Source organism: Fusarium fujikuroi, chromosome FFUJ_chr06 (genome assembly GCF_900079805.1).
Source record: "Fusarium fujikuroi IMI 58289 draft genome, chromosome FFUJ_chr06".
Lineage (NCBI taxonomy): Eukaryota > Fungi > Ascomycota > Sordariomycetes > Hypocreales > Nectriaceae > Fusarium > Fusarium fujikuroi.
In genome coordinates, this window is record NC_036627.1 from 2,781,289 (window position 1) to 2,799,754 (window position 18,466).

The 18,466-nt window shown below is 43.3% G+C and overlaps 6 protein-coding genes; 3 read left to right on the forward strand and 3 right to left on the reverse strand.

Moving 5' to 3' along the window:
• Positions 1-24: 24 nt before the first annotated feature.
• FFUJ_06198 (uncharacterized protein) lies at positions 25-1,357 on the forward strand (the record flags this gene model as incomplete). XM_023579497.1 has 3 exons in its annotated part: positions 25-628; positions 684-1,262; positions 1,311-1,357. 3 exons carry the CDS (start codon positions 25-27, stop codon positions 1,355-1,357), a joined length of 1,230 nt encoding a protein of 409 aa, XP_023432325.1.
• A 174-nt stretch (positions 1,358-1,531) lies between these two features.
• On the reverse strand, positions 1,532-2,545 carry FFUJ_06199 (uncharacterized protein; the record flags this gene model as incomplete). The annotated part of the gene is made up of 1 exon (XM_023579498.1): positions 1,532-2,545. The coding sequence occupies one exon, from the start codon at positions 2,543-2,545 to the stop codon at positions 1,532-1,534; it is 1,014 nt and encodes a 337-aa protein (XP_023432326.1).
• A 1,160-nt stretch (positions 2,546-3,705) lies between these two features.
• Positions 3,706-4,792, forward strand: FFUJ_06200 (uncharacterized protein; the record flags this gene model as incomplete). XM_023579499.1 has 3 exons in its annotated part: positions 3,706-3,949; positions 4,016-4,581; positions 4,637-4,792. The coding sequence occupies 3 exons, from the start codon at positions 3,706-3,708 to the stop codon at positions 4,790-4,792; spliced, it is 966 nt and encodes a 321-aa protein (XP_023432327.1).
• Positions 4,793-5,107: 315 nt separating this feature from the next.
• Positions 5,108-7,406, reverse strand: FFUJ_06201 (probable methylcrotonoyl-CoA carboxylase biotin carboxylase chain; the record flags this gene model as incomplete). XM_023579500.1 has 3 exons in its annotated part: positions 5,108-5,176; positions 5,227-5,305; positions 5,353-7,406. The coding sequence occupies 3 exons, from the start codon at positions 7,404-7,406 to the stop codon at positions 5,108-5,110; spliced, it is 2,202 nt and encodes a 733-aa protein (XP_023432328.1).
• Positions 7,407-8,124: 718 nt separating this feature from the next.
• On the forward strand, positions 8,125-8,676 carry FFUJ_06202 (related to pyridoxamine phosphate oxidase; the record flags this gene model as incomplete). XM_023579501.1 has 2 exons in its annotated part: positions 8,125-8,200; positions 8,261-8,676. 2 exons carry the CDS (start codon positions 8,125-8,127, stop codon positions 8,674-8,676), a joined length of 492 nt encoding a protein of 163 aa, XP_023432329.1.
• Positions 8,677-9,127: 451 nt separating this feature from the next.
• FFUJ_06203 (related to ZSP1 Zinc Sensitive Phenotype 1) lies at positions 9,128-10,939 on the reverse strand (the record flags this gene model as incomplete). XM_023579502.1 has 3 exons in its annotated part: positions 9,128-9,191; positions 9,251-10,622; positions 10,672-10,939. 3 exons carry the CDS (start codon positions 10,937-10,939, stop codon positions 9,128-9,130), a joined length of 1,704 nt encoding a protein of 567 aa, XP_023432330.1.
• Between the last annotated feature and the right edge of the window lie 7,527 nt (positions 10,940-18,466).

An 18,466-nucleotide genomic window follows, 5' to 3' on the forward strand; every position in this document is an offset into this window, starting at 1 on the left:
ATTTGAGTACAGCAACCCGTCATCATGGATCCGGAGACGACGAAACAAGGATCCCTACAGACTCCCGCACTTAAGGACAAATTGGCCAGCGAGACCCATTTGCGTCGCTTCACGGAGAATGTATTGGACTCCAGGCAGCAGGAGATCGAGAATCGGGAGTCAGAAAAGGGCCAGCTTGCAGAAGAGGCAGAAATTCTCAGAAGACAACTTGCCGTCACCCAGCGGCAGCTCGCAGAGGCTCAGGATCAGATCTTTCGTCTACAGCCTAGGAGAAGAGACATCACAGAAACAGAGGCTAGAGAAGCCTACAAGATCCTAGTTGGGAATGTCCAGCGCTGGGTTGAAAACCGTGCTGCATATGCTATTGAGGATCTGGAAATTGACCGCCTTGCTGCCAGAGCATCCTCTCCAGAAGGGCTGCGACTCGTTTCTCTTCTTAGGGAACAGTCAAGGCGATGCTTGAATGTTACGCAGTCTGATGAATTTCACATCACTGGGGTCATCATGAACTACCTCCACGTTACCCTGTTCTCAAAGTCTTTTTATTGTCCTCTCGATGATACGGAAGGTGACGGAACGTCGAGATGGGTTGATGATCTCGAGAACACTATGTCTCGATTGCCAAGAGGTTTGTCTTAATCCCGGAGCGTGTTGTATATACCAAGCCGCTGACATCTCACAAGATACAGCTCATTGTAGGGAATGGAGAAGCGAGACGCTGACTGCTTTGACTCACCAACCATCTTTCAGAACGCGCCGGCAGAGGTTTCTGAATTTTGTTGTTGAAGATCTGACAACTTTACTGTCAATAATTGCTCCGAAAAGCCCTCCCGCTGAACTGCAAGGTTCTATTCGCCGAAGTATTGTAGAACCTGCAGCAGATCTCGCTCATCAGCTTCACCTGGCGCCCAGTGTATTTTCATTGAAATGGCCTGCTCGCACAGCCGCGACGAGGTTGGAGGTTTACCAATGCTTGAATTTGGCGAATGGAGGAGCAACTCTTGACTTGAGTGGAACAAAGGCAGCTTCTCAAGCACGCCGCGGTGTCATATATCTCTTTGATATAGCTCCTGGGCTTTTCGTCGAGAGAGTCGAAGGTGGTAGAAAGCTCGGGTTGAAAGCAATTGTTAAACCCACAGTTCTCGTCACTAACTCGGGTGGGGATGTGCTCCAGGGCCCAACAATCATGAGTTTCCTATGGAATAATACGCCAACTTTTCAAGGAACCAGTCGAAGCTCATCAAGAGCATCAAGTTCAAGGAGTGAGTACAGGTATTCTCCACACCCTTTTAAGCTCTGACATGTCTTAGGGCCAGCTGGATCTGTCATATCGGCATCGAGCAGACAAAGATACTAGTCCTTGTTTTATGAAATTGTATTCTTGTAAAGCGTAGAAGTCAGCAAACAGAGACAACAGCATGCAAAGGATAAAACGATGAATGGAGAAGAATAAAACGCACGTATGCTACTTTTATTGTCTGGAGAGGATATTATATCTGGGTATTTTAAGGAAACTGGGCTAGAAATGCTTTTATCGATACCAATAACCACCATAACCTTCCTGATGAGTAACGATTACCGGTATACTGCGAACTCGACGGGTTGGCCGAGGAGGTAGAGGCGGTGGTGGGGCGCCAACTTCTGATGCAGGTCGCCGCCGGCCAGAAACAGGAACCTGTAGAGTGTTTCCTGTGTAATGCGGCGCGAGTGGCCTTGGGGGAAGTGGTGGTGCTGATGGCCGTGACTGTGAAGGCCGCCTGAGCCTCTCAGGCACATTCGAGGCGGCATTCCTAGTCCAGCGCTGACCTTGAACCACCTGAGGTTGAAGGTGTAGGGGTCTTTGGCCAGGTGCCCTGTTATTTGGCGGTGGTGATTCTCTCCCTCTGGGAGGAGTTGCTCGCTTGACCTCGCGGACAGGTTGCTTCACCTTTTTTGCGGGATTCGGAACTTTTCTCACAACTTTTGGCTTCGGCGGTCCGGCAACTTTCGCAGACCCAGTTGCTTCTTTGTCTCCTGAGTTCTGGCCAGTCGGTGCTGGAATGAAGGGCCGGACACAGTTGCTGATATAGTCGTTGGTGACCCCTAAGGATGTGGCATCAACAATGCCTGAGTTGATTCTGTTGATATACTCCTCCTTTGGTTCGCTATCGACAATGTATCTTGGACTTATATATACCAAGATGTTCTGTTCCAAATGTGGCTTGTGGTTGATGGCCTTCCTCTGCCCTTCCCCTTGCTGGGCAAGGACTCGTGCGTGGTCCGGGCCACCATTGTTGACAATCCAAGACACAGGTCGGCGATATAAGGCGGCTTCAGCACGCCGTAGCGTAACAGTCATGTACTCCTTCTGGTATGCGTCCTTGGAAACACCTTCGTTGATGTCAAGACGAGCCTCATCGCGGGGATTGATCTCATAAACAAGGCCTTCAACCCAATGTCCTTGCGACTCGATAACATTGGCATATCCACGCTCGTTGATCTGCCAACGATGATCTGCCAGCTTCCCAGAGCCGATGAATTTGCTTCCAGGACATCTTCGTTTCATCTGCTGTAGATGAAGATTACTACCATAGGCAAAGTAGTACTTGGTGAGCGGCTGACCGGTGTCGGCCTGAGCCTCATCTGCAGACAAATTCATGCTGGAAATCTGTCGGGGGCAGCAAGCTCCGTGTATCCGATGGTGAGGTGCAGGGGGAAAAAGTGCGTATGTTGGTGAGTGTGTGTGTGTTGCGTTACGTTTTCGTTGTGGTAGGAGAATGTGATAGTGAGCTAACGGCGATTAAGATGTGATGTGAATCGGCTCCCTCACATGAGAAAAACAATATCGATCAAGCAAGCAGTGTCCACGTCGACTTGGCTAAAGCATAAACTAACTTACGTACAGTAGCTATGCTCGGCGCCAGCAGCGCTCAATGGGCGGAGTGGGCTAGGTTGTGCAAGTCACCGACTGGGCCTTATTGTCACATTGGGCAGCAAATGAGTCAGATTTTCACAAGAGGAGACGCCAACTCATGGCCAATTGCCGCGTCCCACGTTGGAAGGCTCGCAAGGGACCTGGCAAGCGAACTTTGCAGGGGAGACGCGGTTACATTTTCGTGAATACCGACTGTCTGGGCCTTTACAAACGACAGGCAAAAACAGGTGTCGTTTGATAGCCTCAGAATATTCAGACGCTACGAGACGGCCCAGCCCGCCTCCATTTCCTTGTTGGGCTCCGCACCGTGGCTCCGGTCTTCCGGCATTTCTCCCCGCAGCCCCCGGCCAGATCCACAACGACAGCTCCCGCCAAACCATGCATCCGCACCGCCATTCGAGGCCAGAAAGGCTTTTGCTGTACTTAACCTGAAAGCGAGGCGACGATTTTGAGTTGTGACAATGACAGCTCAGGTTAGGCGGGCGAGCGTGTTACTGACAAAAAGCTGAGAGCCAACGACTGACAATTCTGTGATTTTGTTTGGGTAAAGCAGGCGGCCGTGTCCAAACGTTTAGAACAAGGCACAAGCGCATCAGGAAACGGGTGATCACCTTCATGTAGTACGACTCTCTCTCTCTCTCTCTCTCTCTGCGGCAAGGTGATTATTCAAAAACCAAGGTGGTTATCTTATACAGCTGCATGGCCAAATCCGCCACCTTCAACCCGACCCCAGCCAATTCTACCATTCTTTCTTTTTCGAGTCCCTAAATCCTTCTCACATCTTGTCGATCATGACGGTGCCAAAGCTCAGACATTACAACTTCGGCGTGGAGATCGAGGCCGTGGTAAAACCTTACGGTGGTGCTGATAGCTTTACCAATGTCGACTGGTATCGACAATTAGCACAGAAGCTACGGAACCGCAACATCGAAGCTGTGCACGATGACTGTTCAAAATACAGCAAGCATCCCGAGTACTACGGTGGGAAATGGTTCGTCACTAGAGATGGATCTTTGAAGAGGGAGCGTCCCATGGGTATGTCATTCTCTTCACCGTGAAACCAGCGAACCGTTTAGTTTGCTCACTGACAGGGGATCCTAGTCTGCATGGAAGTCGTCTCCCCCCGTCTAGATACCAAGCAACATGTCAGCGGCATACTTGGCGACTTTTGGGAAGCGATGCGTGTACACTTCAGTCCCCAACGCGATATCTCCTGCGGCGGCCACGTCCATGTCACTCCTGTCTCTGGTCAGAACAAGTTCTCCCTGCGTGGCCTCAAGAAGATTGCGTTTGCATCTGCTGTTTATGAAGAGTTTGTGGCCGCTGTTCTCCCCAAAGCCCGTCGAGAAAACCAGTACTGTCGGCCAAACAGTCAAAGCATGGGTTCTGGGTTGCGTGAAACGTTGATACGATTCGGTAAGAGCAAGGGCTCACTTATCCAAGTCGCATCAGAAATCAAGTCAACTACATCCGAAATGGATTTGTGCTACTATATGCAGGGGAACCGATACGTGCTATGGAACTTCCAGAATATTTTCCCAAACCCCAAGACAGGTAAATGTACTGGCACGGTAGAATTCCGAGGGGGCAACCAATTCTTAAGTACGAAGGGGACTCTTGCTTGGGTGGCGTTCGTAATGGGATTCATCACACTGGCCTTGGAGGAGGTAAGTCGCTTGAATGACGTGCTATGCTCAAACGCTATGTTGACATCTCTTTCAGGATCTTCTCAACACGCTTACTACTTATACTTCGCCCGACGACCCAAAATTCCAGGCACGTCTCGAAGACTGGTGGAAACGAATACGTCAAGCGGCTAAGCAATCAAAACTTTCTCGATATCTACCCTTGGAGTACATAAAGATGCACACAAGATAATCGATCATATGGCATAAGATTCTGCCACGACGACGACAGACCCGGCCCTTTGTCGCCTTGGGTTCAGGGTATATGTTCTTCGGCTTGTTATGGGATACAGTTTCAGACATAGCATGATTCATGATTTCAGTTAATGGAGCTATTGGTGTCTAGGCGTACACATGTTTTGACATTGGTGATTCTTTACGTATTTGATGAAGTGGAACAGGTCCAACGACTGGGAGGGGATCAAGTGCATTTGTCTTTAGCAGGTAGCGTATCAGCCAATATCATTTAAGCAACGCCAAATTCATTCATCATGGTATCTAATATCATTCATGACTCTCCATCCTTTGTTTCGCTCTCTTCAAATAGTACAAGTACTGTACCAGCCTTGCAAATATCCTGCTTGACGTTAGATGAGATATCAGAGAGGATTGCCTTTGGGAACTTACCCCTTCTTTATGTGCGAGCTTCTTAATTATGCCATCCTGCGGCGACCGGATAATAGTTTCCATCTTCATTGACTCAATTCTGAGAGATGGTTAGCTTATTCTGCATATCGGAAATGGTCAACTTACACCACAAGCGGTGCTCCCTTTTGCACAGTTTGACCCTCCACCACTTCGTTCTTCAATATCTTGCACGGCATCGGCGCTGCAACTGAGGCACTTGACTCCTTGAGCCCAAGAGCCTTCTCGTACCACTTGGGCGGTAGAAGGACAAGATCTGTTTTCACGCCATGCTGGAAAACAGTAACCTTTGTGTCATTGTCTGTGTGTTGAGGGACCACGGAGGATTGAATTCGCTCAAGGGGGAAGTATGACTCGAGTTTCATCACTTCACCTTCGGGCTCGGGCTGGCAGGCAATATTTGTGAATACTTGGGGTGCCTCGTCACCTTTTCGGTGGACAGCAACGTTGTAAAGGTTTCGACCTGTCTGTGTCACGCTGGCCTCGACGACCTCGCCCTCTTCCTTGCTATACCCATCCAGGATTTTAAAGCTCAGCTTTCGTTCCCCGATGTTGTTTGTTTCACCAAAGCCAAGTGTCAAGCCATGGGGGCTAGAATTTCGAAGTTCAAGGTTGATCATCCCGAGGGCTGCTTGGGCGACAACCTCATTCTTGATAGGTCGGGGTTTGAAAAGCTCCTCTCGCCACTTGTCGATGAAGCCCGTTTCCACGTCTCCAGCCACAAAGGCATCGGTCTCGCAAAGCCGCTTGAGGAATTCGATATTTGTAGCAACACCAACAATTTCGTATGAGCGTAGAACGCTCTCCAATTTGGCGATAGCACGTTCTCTCGTATCGCCTCGCACAATAAGTTTGGCGATCATGCCGTCGTATGCTTCAGAGATAGTATTACCAGATCGGAATCCCCAATCCAGGCGAACATCCTCGTTCTGTAGTTCAGCAGGGAGATAAGCTCTCACTAATTTGCCGGAGTCGGGAATAAAGCCCTTCTCAGGATTTTCGGCATAAATTCGTGCTTCAATGGCGGCACCCCTCTCATTCATCTGTACTTCCACCTCTTCTTGGGAGAGTGGAAGCTTTTCGCCTGCAGCAACTCGGAATTGCCATTCGACTAGATCCAGGCCAGTCACCATCTCCGTGACAGGATGCTCCACTTGAAGTCGAGTGTTCATTTCCATGAAATAGAATTTGTTGGTATCCTTGTCGAGGATAAACTCAACAGTGCCAGCGCCGACATACCCAACTGCTGAGGCTGCTTTTCTCGCCTTATCCCAGAGATCGTGTCGAGTTGCCAGATCTAGATCTGGAGCTGGGGACTCTTCGAGGATCTTTTGATGCCGACGCTGAACACTGCAGTCTCGCTCACCAAGCGCAACGGTATTGCCCCATTTGTCGGCAAAGACTTGCACCTCAACGTGCCTTGGTCGAATGATGTACTTCTCCACTAGCATGACCTCGCCTCCTTCACCAAATGAGGCCTTGGCTTCGGCACGGGCACTTCTGAGTTGCGTCAAGAACTCCTCCTCAGTCAGGACGATTCGCATTCCCTTGCCTCCACCTCCTCGTACACTCTTGAGGAGCACCGGGAAAGTGATGTTTTTGGCATGCTCCAGGAGTTCTTGCTCGCCCTGGTCTGCTCCATGATACCCTGGCACACAGGGAACATTTGCAGCTGTCATAATTTCTTTACTGCGGGCCTTATGTCCCATGTCGGCCATGGCACTAGCGGGTGGTCCGACAAACACGATGCCTTCCTCTTCGCAACGCTCTGCGAACTTGGAGTTTTCGGATAGGAAACCATAGCCGGGATGGAGTGCCTGGATTCCATTTTGCTTCGCTAGAGCAATGATTTTCTCACCGTCAAGATAGGCGTTTGCGGGACCTAGCGCCAAAGACTGGAACCCCGAAGAAGCATGCCATGAGCCAACGTCAACATCTGTATAGACGGTTGTGGCTCGAATGCCAAGGCGCTCAGCAGTCCGGTTGATACGGATGGCGATCTCACCACGGTTGGCGATAAGGACAGAATTGATGGGTGTGTGCTTTGGTGCAGATGATGAGGAAGCCACTGAAGATACAGAAGCGCTTGACGCAGATGTTGAGAGGAATCGAGTGAGGGGCTTCAAAGGAAGTCGACGGTTTGCGCGAAGTGTGGAACGCATGATGAGCGATGGGGTTAATGAAGCGCCCAGTGTGAGATCAAGGAGCAGTATGCAACTTGACAGAAATTCAAAATGATTCTCACTGACATAAATAAGGAGAGCAACCGACTGAAAATCTCCGTCCCGGGTGATGAGCCGTCTCTAATGCCGTGAATGTGCTATGCCGTCGGCTTTGAAGGTTCAAGTCGGCAAGGACAGACGTGACCGTGAGGAGCCGCAAGTAACCGGTACCTAGGTACCTTCCCCAGATGACAGTTCAGAAGCTAGCTCGAACGAACTCTGGGGAAAGCACGCCCAGTGTCATTACGTCATATCCCTGCGATTATGGGTGACTCAGCAGATCCTGAGACCGGGATTTGCGGAACGTACCGTGCAGCAAGTCGAGCCCCTCCACTACCTCAAGATATTGGGTCACAGCATCATCAATCATCGTTCAGCCAATATATCATGGATCAAATACCTCTCAACTCCGAAGCTTCTCAGGGTGATACCCACAAGCAAACAACGTCGACGCTTCCGCCGGATGTCGTTCAATGCCTCGATAATGCTCGATTTGTAGACCTTCCCCACACCACCAACAATGCCATCATCACAGATCGAAGGCTGATGATCCATATAGCTTCACTTGGCAACATGCACCGACAACGTGCCGCATGTCTCTCTAATGAACTATACATATCTTCCCTCGTCACCTTATTCTAACTACCCTGTCATCATCATGACTACGAACCCGGCATCACGAAAGACCACAAACTTGATCGCCAACCCCAATGTATCTCTTCTTGTCCACGATTGTAAGTCGCATCTTCATGTTCGAAACTAGTGAAATCTAAACATACTGAAAATATTTTCAGGGGTCTCCCATCGACCACCTACTCACGGCCGCCGACCGTCTGGTGGCTCTCCTGGCCCAGAGCACCGATCGAGTCTCGCCTCACTCCTCTTGAACCTCAACACTTCAGCACTCTCTAGCATCAGTGCAACCATAGGAGGTGCCGCTCGCCTAGTACCTGGCGGAACAGAGGAGGAAAAGTATTACCGCGAGCAGCATCTGGAGAACAATACTTTCGATGAGTCCGCAGCTCAGCCGTTCCAGCGGGACAGTGGACCTGTCGAGGATGGAGGCCGCAGCTGCTTCGTAGCCGGTGAGGAAGTAAGAGTTGTTTCGGTCGATATCAAGGATGTACGCATCAGCGATTGGAAGGGCACTGTAAGAGACTGGGCCATCGTGCCGGAAGGTAACCTGGTCAATGGAACTCAGCAAGAATGATCATATTGCAGTCTCGACATCCTTGGCCAAAGCCTCATCATTATACTTTAGCAATCAGTTTTCAAGATGCAGTAAGGTACATTGGTGGTTTAAATGACCCAATGTGATAATATTGAATATTTCTATTATTCGCAAGGCACAGGCATTACAGATAGGGCACTATGTAGATCAATTCCTCAAACCCCGTGCCCTTTTCACGCAACGAAGCAAAAGCAGGCCAAAAAAACGCATCATATCGCTCTTCCACCAGGTCAAGCTTTGTGAACCCTCGGGTTGCCGCAAGGCCACGCCAGTATAAATTTTCCTGATTCCCAATCAATTCCAGCCACCCAACGCCTTTGCAGACAAACAACTGTAAAGACAGATTAAACAAACTCAACAAATAGCATTTGACGCATGAAAGGCATGGTCATTTCACTTCTCTGTCTAGTGTATGGAGACAATAGACGCATCATCGAGCCCACTCAACAACCTCGAGGGCCATCATTACCAAAATGAGAGTAGAGGGAAGAATCCTGCATATGTTAGCGCAATTCGGGATGGATTATACCGAGGATCAGGTGCCATGACTTACCAGATGACATAGCTCTGGAACAGGATTCTGCCCATTGTCTTCTCAAACACACTGTTGATTTGACAAATTTGAGCAAGCTGGAGGGCGCTGGGAGCTCCTGTGAGCAAGAAACAAACGATAACAAAAATTGGATCGTCAAGAATGCTAACGGGTACATATTTGGCCATGAGCGCAAGCATAGGAGCCATGATGGCAGTCGGTAGAACCATACGGCAAAGAAGGGAGGCAATAAGAAGTTTGTTGCCGATGCGCTCTTCCTCAGGGTCTAAAGCCTCATCTTTAGCCATGGTATTACGAGCAAGATTGGCGCCGAGAACAACGAGGATCAGTGGGACAGCCACATCTCCGCTAGAGCGAACGGCGTTGGTCACACTATTCTGGACGAAAGAGCCCTCCTCAAAGAAGAGTCGTTGAAGAGCCGGAATAGAGGCAACGAGGATGGCAATCAACATGGCCCAGAGAGGGGGGTTCATGAATTCCCAGATAAAGTTGTTGAATTTCCCGGCCACACGCTTCGAAAATTTCAAGCAAGATTTGACAGGAGCTGGAGACTTCTGGTACCAGTTGCCGAGGGTTTGGGATGTTGCCTTTCCGAAACGGATGAAGGGCGATTTAATGGCAGATTTAGTCCGGTCCGCGATGCCAGTGGGCTCCTCCTGATCCTCCAATGCCGGGACACGGGGGAAGGAATCCATGCTACCTTCATTTCCATTAAGGGGAGCAACAACATTCGGTTGTTCTTGGTTATTCTTGAAATGCGGCTTTTTGGGCAAATATTCGTCGTCGCTAGAGACTGCCAGTGAAACTCGTGAGGCATTTGCCACAGGGGTACGGCCAGCAGGATCATAATTTTGCGAGTCGATGCTATGGCTGTCTCCCTCGTCCTCTGTTTCTCCGTCAAGGCCATCAATCAGAGCCGCACTCTGGTAGTCATCCTGATTCTCATCATCGTGATAACGCTGACCTTCCTCGGCAATCTCCTCGCGGTACTCGGGGTATTTATCCTTAGGGGCAAGAAGGACATGGTAACCCCAACTCCACCGAACGAGCTGACCAAGCTGCTGGAAGATGAGGAGATAAAGGATACCACGCGCGCCAACTTCGTCATCATTATCGCCAGGAACTTTGTCCCAATGCAGACCTTTCAGCGTTTGAGAGAGTGACAAAACAAGAGATATGGGTAACGAGTTGGAGTTTCCGAATACACCCATCGCTGTGACGAAGTTGGATGCCCTCCTGTTGAATCGGAACAACTTTGCGACGACATATGATACAACCCATGATACAAACGTTTGGACGACGAAGATGACCGGGATGATGGCGAGATCGGATAGCTTCTCAGCGTTAAGCTGGGAGGCGAGCTTGGTGAAAACTGTAGCGATGTTAGCGCAGGACTGGTTCAATGCGAAATAAAAACATACTCAAGCATGGCGTGAATAGCATCACATTTAGATTTGCCAAGAATTTCTGCTTCTCGGCATCGAAGTGGCCAAGACGCGCAACGATGTAGCCAGGTAGGCTGACACATACTACTTCAAGGACAGCCTCGAACACGAGAAGGCAAAGATGCCCGATGGATGGGTGCGATTCATGGGTGTTGGCGAGTGTTTGTAGGGGCAGTTCATAGGCATCTTGAGCGAGCTGCGTCAGCCGAAACGACGGAACCGAGAACGATTTCCAAGAAGCCATCAAATATCGACAATACAGTTGTTGTCGTTGTTTTGAGAGTAGAAATTAAGGATCGGCGCGAATCGGGGGGTTCCTTGATGCTGCTTCTCTCGGCGCGCGCGCACGTGGATATGAGACGACTGATAAGGTTCTGAAGGAATTGCACAAAAGCTGAGGGCGCAAAAAATTCGTCTGGAGTTTCCGTTGGTATTTGCAAAGGCAATGCCTTTTAATTATCTGAGTTGATTGTGCCGTAGGGTGTTAAAAAGGAGAAGAAAGTTAAAAGATACCCAGGTAGTGATGGCGAAATCTAAATGAAAGAGAAGACAGGGCGAGTGGGTTCGTTTTGGGGCGAGGCGGCGGTGCCGCTGGGAGGTAAGTTAGAGCAAGTTTTTAGAGGACGATGCACGTTGAGACCTCCTCCATCATCGATTGATAACTCGAGCTAGATATAAGCTATGACAAAAGCCCCATTAAACTGCCTTGTTTAGGCTCCATCTACATATAAACATCTCATTCTGGTTACCTCAATATGGGGCTTCAGCTCCTTGAGGAACTCTCTGTCTCATCGCGATTCACCTGCAACGCTGTCGCTGACATGGCGCAACGACTGGACTCTAGCACCTTGTGCCAGCACCCTGATTGAGGTAACCCAACCTACCATCCAGGCCCATGCGATGCTGGCCATTGAAACCCGCCCATGTGTGCTGTGGCGCCGGAGCCAGTCCAAAGCCAGGGTTTAGTAGAATCTCGCCTCCAACTAGGAACGGGATTTGGTTAACAATGCCACGCGGCATAGGAGGCGTAAGAGGCAAAGTCTTCTTCGATAAAGGCTCCCTTTGCACCCACCCGGAAACGATTTCTGCTGCGGTGCAACAAATGGTGGCCCCTTGGTATCATCGAGCAAACAAATAGAATGCCCCTGTTGTGTGATAGCCAGGAGCACGAAACAAACAGCAGCAAGCGATTCCAAAATGCGCAGATCCCATCGTCAGACGTCTCAAAATTGTTTAAGCCTCCGTGGCTCCACTACCGAGTAGGAAACGATCCCGCTTACAAGGGTTGTTGGTGGGAGTGATCTTCAGACGGGCGCGACGCACGATTGTATTAAGCGTGGCGCCAATATTTCGTCATGGTGCTATCGGGCACGTTGCCTATCCCTCCACGCTGAGAGGCTGGAGGGTCAGGCCAAGAAAGGCACGGAGCAAAATTGCAGCCCATCAAGTCTCGATGTTGACATAGGTAACTACAACGAGGCTGTGCGACTGGCGATCCCATCGTTACGGCTGTATGGTATGTACACTGATATCAGAGGCAAAGTCTATCGATTGCGTAGTCAGTCACGCAGGCTTTATGAGATCAAACCTGGCGTTATCCAGCGAAAATTATCGGGAACAAGCCAAACAACTCCTGTGCTGGATTTGTGCAAGATTGTCGGGACAATTCCATATTAGGCTTTTGCCATGGAAGCTTCAAAGTTTAGTTACTCCCCTAGTTACTGAGGTACCTTATCTTCTTACCTACTACGTAGGTAGTAGCTACTATGTACATAGGAACCTACCTCAGAGTATCCATAGCAAAAAAACCGCCTCGCATCTCCAGTCGGCTCCCATACATGCACTCTGCACGGAGCATCTAGAAGACTTTTGCGTATCTCAAACAGGGTTTCATATTCAATTTTGACTACAATGGATATCAATCATCGCTACTATTTTTAACATCAGGGGAAATTTTACAGCACCTAGTGTTTTATTGGCGTTCTTGTGTTAGTACATTGCAGAGTTGCAATGATCCAGGGTTGCTGGTGACTTTTCAATGGGTCTGTATCATAAAGGTTTCGAGCAGCTGTTCCGACGACCCTTTGTTTACGTTGTGAATTTAGAGTTTAATACTATGGTATGACTTGCATGGATCGCCCGTGTTTCAAATCATGCAAAGGTGAGTTGGTGATATAATAGGAACTAGAAACATCGTCGATGTTTTCCTTCCCCAGAATCTTGAGTCTATTTCAAGTTTGGGCTTGATCATCTTCGGAAGCTTTCAAGCTTGGATAGTCTTAGCTGCATTTTGAGGTCAGGGTCTCTCAGCTCGTTGCTATTTCAGATATGGAACAAGACGAATGATAGGCACTTCGTTTATTGGGTGGGGTTTAAATTATCCCATCGTGGGTACAGAGTAGCTTGATATTGACTATAGGAGCTTTCCATTGCTAAAGATTATGTGCCATGTGGAAAGATTTGATTCATGAATTATTGGCGACAAGTGCTACAAGTTTGCCTTGTTGATTGCCTGCCTGCTTTGGTATCTATAGCATCGCTTCTGTTCCCAATCTCCCTGAGAAATATGCGCATGCATAGGACCGGTGAAGCTCATGTTACATGAGCGCACTCTGGAAGCTGTTCGGTGAATCCCAACCGACTTTTTTTTGTCGTAATCAGCCAAGTTTCCGGTTACAACGCCAGCCTCTCTGAATAGACACCTTTCTACTGGTTATCGAGTTGAAATCTCCCCAGCTAAGTAGGGGCCTAAGTTATCAATGAAGTTTGTGACGTACTTGTCACTTTGTCTTGCATCCTGTCAAAAGCCTGTCAAAAGCCGCAACTAGGACAGAAAACGGTGCCTGTGTCAGTACTGGTAGGACTAACAGAGGGTGTCGGTTCAACCTCAACATCTTGGCGATCGAAGCTTCGTCGAAGACACGTATCTGGTGTCTATGCGTATATGTAAGGGTGAGATATTTATATTCCGCAACTCTTGGGCAAGGTAGGTAGATAGCTATAGTAATTATCTATACCATAGATAACGCAAGGGTCTATACATGTTGACTTCATCCTTTCGATGTGCTTTCAGGGATACAGAAACCCATGACTACTCACCTAGTAGGTGGTGGTTGTTAATTCAAGTTGTGTAGCATGAGGATGCACACGGCCACAAGGTCTCCAGCAGCATATCTTGCAGATAGATGTCGGATGAAATATTCATATGTTTGGGTACTATTGTCAGCTTTGACGCTTTGCTTTGTCGTACAGATGTGAGTCTCCACCTCAAACCAAGGTCTGACTGACACTGACCACATTAACGTCATCGGTGACAGCTCTCCATCGACGATGGCGTCGCAAATTGCAAAAATCAAGGACAACTTGTGCACAGAGCCTTGAAATTTATTATCATTTCCAATATTGCTTATATTTCTATTTGAGATAAAATATTAAGAGAAGCCTCAATATTCACAGAGATATATAAAATGCTGTCATCATGACGCCAGCAAGCTTCTTACCTAGATTTTATCTTGATGGAATTCCATTATCGCACTATGATACAATTTTGTACAATTTTTCCAGTAAGGTGATGATGTTAGTGCATATTTATGCCCTGTATGATGGGTCCTCGTAGCGCCCGCCGCGGGGAACTCTGAATTGATGGGCAATATCTCCCAATATGATCCATGAGTTGGGTCTGATCCCGGGCACGAGTGGCTGGCCGGGCTGGCCCCTGAAACGGGATTTGCAGTGGCATTGTATCCAAGCCAGAGCGCTCTGTTGTGTGCTACGGGCCTGGTCTTGCTTGTTCAAAACCGCCACACCATAGTCGTTCCATGCTCTGTCCTAAGGCCCTGATCTAATTGATACAAACGGGCACCTTCGATACAGTCTGTAAAATCTAAATAGTAGGCTATTCCTAAATTGGCCGGTTTTAGTAATAAATTATATAGATAAGGGATTTTTAATCTGGTTAGTATTTATATAATATACCTATTTTGCTGTAAACTTAATAGGAAAAGGTTAGTAATAAATAGAACTAAAATAGTAACTTTTTAACTGCTTTTCTACTATTTGCTTATTTTACTATTTATTAAAAATAAGTATATAGTTTTATTTAATTTATATAAGGCTATAAGGCTAACCCCTGGCTATAATAATTTCTAAATGCCTAATAATGCCCCTAACTGTAGTAATAATAATAATACTATTAGCTTAAATAATAGATATAGTAAGGAAGAAGACCTATTTATTATAGGGCTAGCTATAAAGACCTTTAAATTGTAAGGGAATAAAAAAAGGCTATATTTCCTTACTATTTTTAATTATTAAGAGATTATTAATTCTAGCAGGTTAGCTATAATAAAGGAATTTAGTTAAAAGCTGCTAATAGGCTATAAAAAAAGATTTATAGAGAAGCTTTAGGTTATAAAGGTTTAATTTTATTAATTAGCTAACTAGATTAATATAAATATAAATATAAAGGGATCTAGCCAATAAAGCTTATATTTAAAGCTAATAATCTTTTTATATATTATTAATTAAGGCTATATATAGTAGGTAGCAGTATATTACTTTAGTATCTCTTAAAGCTCTATATTTTAGATAATAGTAATAAATCTTAAAGTATTTACTAATATCTATAGGATATTTATTATCTAACTAAAGCTAATAGAGGTATATTATAAGCCTATAATTAAGCCTAAATGTTAGTATTTCTTTAGTTATATTAATACTATAAATAGTACTTATATAGTAGTTTAGGTCCTTAAAGAAGGTTAAAGGAAGTAATATAATAAAAAGTCTTTAATAACTTAAAATATCCTTTATACTGTCTGCCTTAATAGGACTTTCTTATATATCCTTACTGGCTATAAGGGATTAATTAATAATGCCTTTTTATTATAGTATACTTAATTAAAGAGCTTAAAATTATATATTAATAGATTCTATATTAGAGATACTGGCTTTAGTGCTTATATAGGACTTTTAGTCCCCTATATTAGTATTAGATATTATCTTAATAACTAGAAGGTATTACTAGAAGGACTTTAAAATAAGGAAGAACTATATAACTTATATTACTTATAACTGTAAATTATTATTAAGCTAACCTTTAGTTAGGTAAAGAGGAAATTTTAAATAATGCATTCTTTATTACTTAAATATAATATATATAAATAGATCCTAATTATATATACCTATATAGGCCTATAGAATTTCCTAAAGTTATTAAAAGAAAAGCTGGCATTAAATAAGGTATAAGAGGAATATTTATAGTTAATAATTACTTAGATATAAAATAATCTCTCTAGTAATCTTAAGGTTTTAAAAGATAAAATTGCAATAGATTAATAGGAAGAGTATTTAGTATATATTAAAGAAATAAGGTAATATAATAATACTATTCTCTAAAGGAAGTATAAGAAGTATCTTAATAATAAGGAATAAAAGGCAGTAAGGCATTTTTAGCTTAAAAGGTAATATTAAAGGAGGTTATTAGGTAAAAAATAAAGCTGCTAGGAAGAAGCTGTAATAATTATAAAAAACCCTGCCTTTTAATCCCTAAATTATGTTTTTTCTAGTCTATATAATAGGTCAGTTAAGGTTAAATCTCTTAAAATAAGCCCCTTTAGAGAGGGATTTTATTATTATAGTATTAAGTTTTTAATTAACTTTAGTTTTACTTTAAATTTCTAAAGTGTTATCTTTAGCTTTAGGGCTATTTAAAAATATATAAATTATTAAAAGTGCCTAATAATTAATTAATCTTCTGGCTTAATTCCTAATAGACCTCTTTTTAATTAATATTTAGTTAGTTTAATAATAACCTTAATTTAGAGGTATAGCTATAGAGGGGTAGTTATACTAGCAGGCGGCCGCTAAAGTAATTATATTAATAAAGAAATTAGCTAAATTAGGGATTTACTTCTAAATTAAATTAAATTATTTATAGAAGTTAAAAAAATTCGAAATTTTTTATATATCTTAATTTAGGTATAGTTAACTTATTTTTAAAATTTTAAAAAAATTAAAGCTATTTATATATTTTTATAATATATAATAAAAAAATGTAACTTTTAATTAGTCTTATAGGTTAATAGGTCAGTTACTTAAAGCTATATAACCTAGCTATAGGGGATTTCTAACCCCTTTACTAATTTTATTAGCTATATTAAAAGCTTTATATCTTTAACCTTATAATAGAATTAAGATACTGTATTTCTAATAGAATAAAAGCCTTTATAGGAAAATAAACTTATATATCTTATTCTATAAGTTAAACTTACTATTTTATATTATTTTTAAATTAATTTATAGACTTCTAAATACTATATATCTAGACTTTAAATAAAAAAGTCTCTCCTTTATCCTTTTGTTTAGACTATTATAAAAGATTATATATATACTATCTCTAAGCAGCCAGTTAAAGAAGGTCTCTATTTCTCTTTTATTTGCTCTCTCTAAAAACCTTTACTATATATCCTGCACTACTGATTATATATTATCTATATTAATAGATTTCTAACTTTTCTCCTAACTTATTATTAACTTAAAGACTGCCTTTTTAATTAACCCTACCTATAGATTTATATATTAATAAGGTTTTTATATATATTATAGTAACTAAAAGTCTTTAGAGCTATTAGTTATTAAGTATAAAAAATAACTTAATAGTAAGGAAGTTAATTAAGAAGTTTAAGATAATAATAGAGTAAGAGTTACTATAACTTTATAGAAGGGTAAAGGTAATAGCTAATTAGATAAGTGCTATTATATAGCTTTATAAATAAATAGCTAACTATAGAATATTAGGTCTTTATTTATTTAAAAGTCTATTTAAGACTTTTTTATATTATTATAAAGGGATAATAAGCCTAAAGTATTAATAATCTTAAGAGCTATAAGTCTAACTTTTTATATACTATTAAATGCCTATTAATATAAATCTATCTTTTAGAGTCTATTTTACTTAATAGCAGCAGTCCTAATTCTATACTTCTTTACCTATTAATTTTAATTATTATTAATTATAGTAATAATATCTAGCTTATAGTTATAGCCTATATTGCTTATCTTTTTTATTATTATAAAGAATACCTTTTAATTTTTTAGCAGTTTATTAAGCTTATAACTAACCTTTATTTAGTTAAAAATATTTAAGGGATATTACTTAATAAGCTTATAGTTAATCTTAATATAAATAGTTTTTAGCAGCTAAACCTTTTTATTTTTTAGCTTTTTAGCTACTTTCTTTATACTATAGCTCTTAAGGAAATACTCTATTTAGTCTTTAGTTTACTATACCTTTAAGTTAGGATTCTATATACTACTTTAAGGAGCTCTTTATATTACTCTTTTAGATATATTTTATTATACTATTAAATATTAAGTAAAAAAAGACTAATTTAATATAGGCTAACTTAATAGTATTTTAATCTTTTCTTTAGCCTTATTTTTACTTACAGTTAAGATCTTTTCTTTAGACTAAGCTAGTAAGGCTATAGGTTACTATAATAAAGTAGGTATTTTTATAAGTTCTTAATTATATAAGACTATAATAGTATTACTAACTTTAAATAATTCCTAATAGTTATATTGCCTAGCCTCTCCTCTATTAACTGCCTTTCTTATTAATTAAGCCCCTAAGACTAACTAGGGCTAGTATAGTAGGTTATATATAACCTAATATAATAGCTCTTTTATACAAGTAGTGAAGTCACCCAGACCGTATCGAAGGTGCCCGTTCGTATCAATTAGATCAGGGCCTAAACTCCATATCACCAAC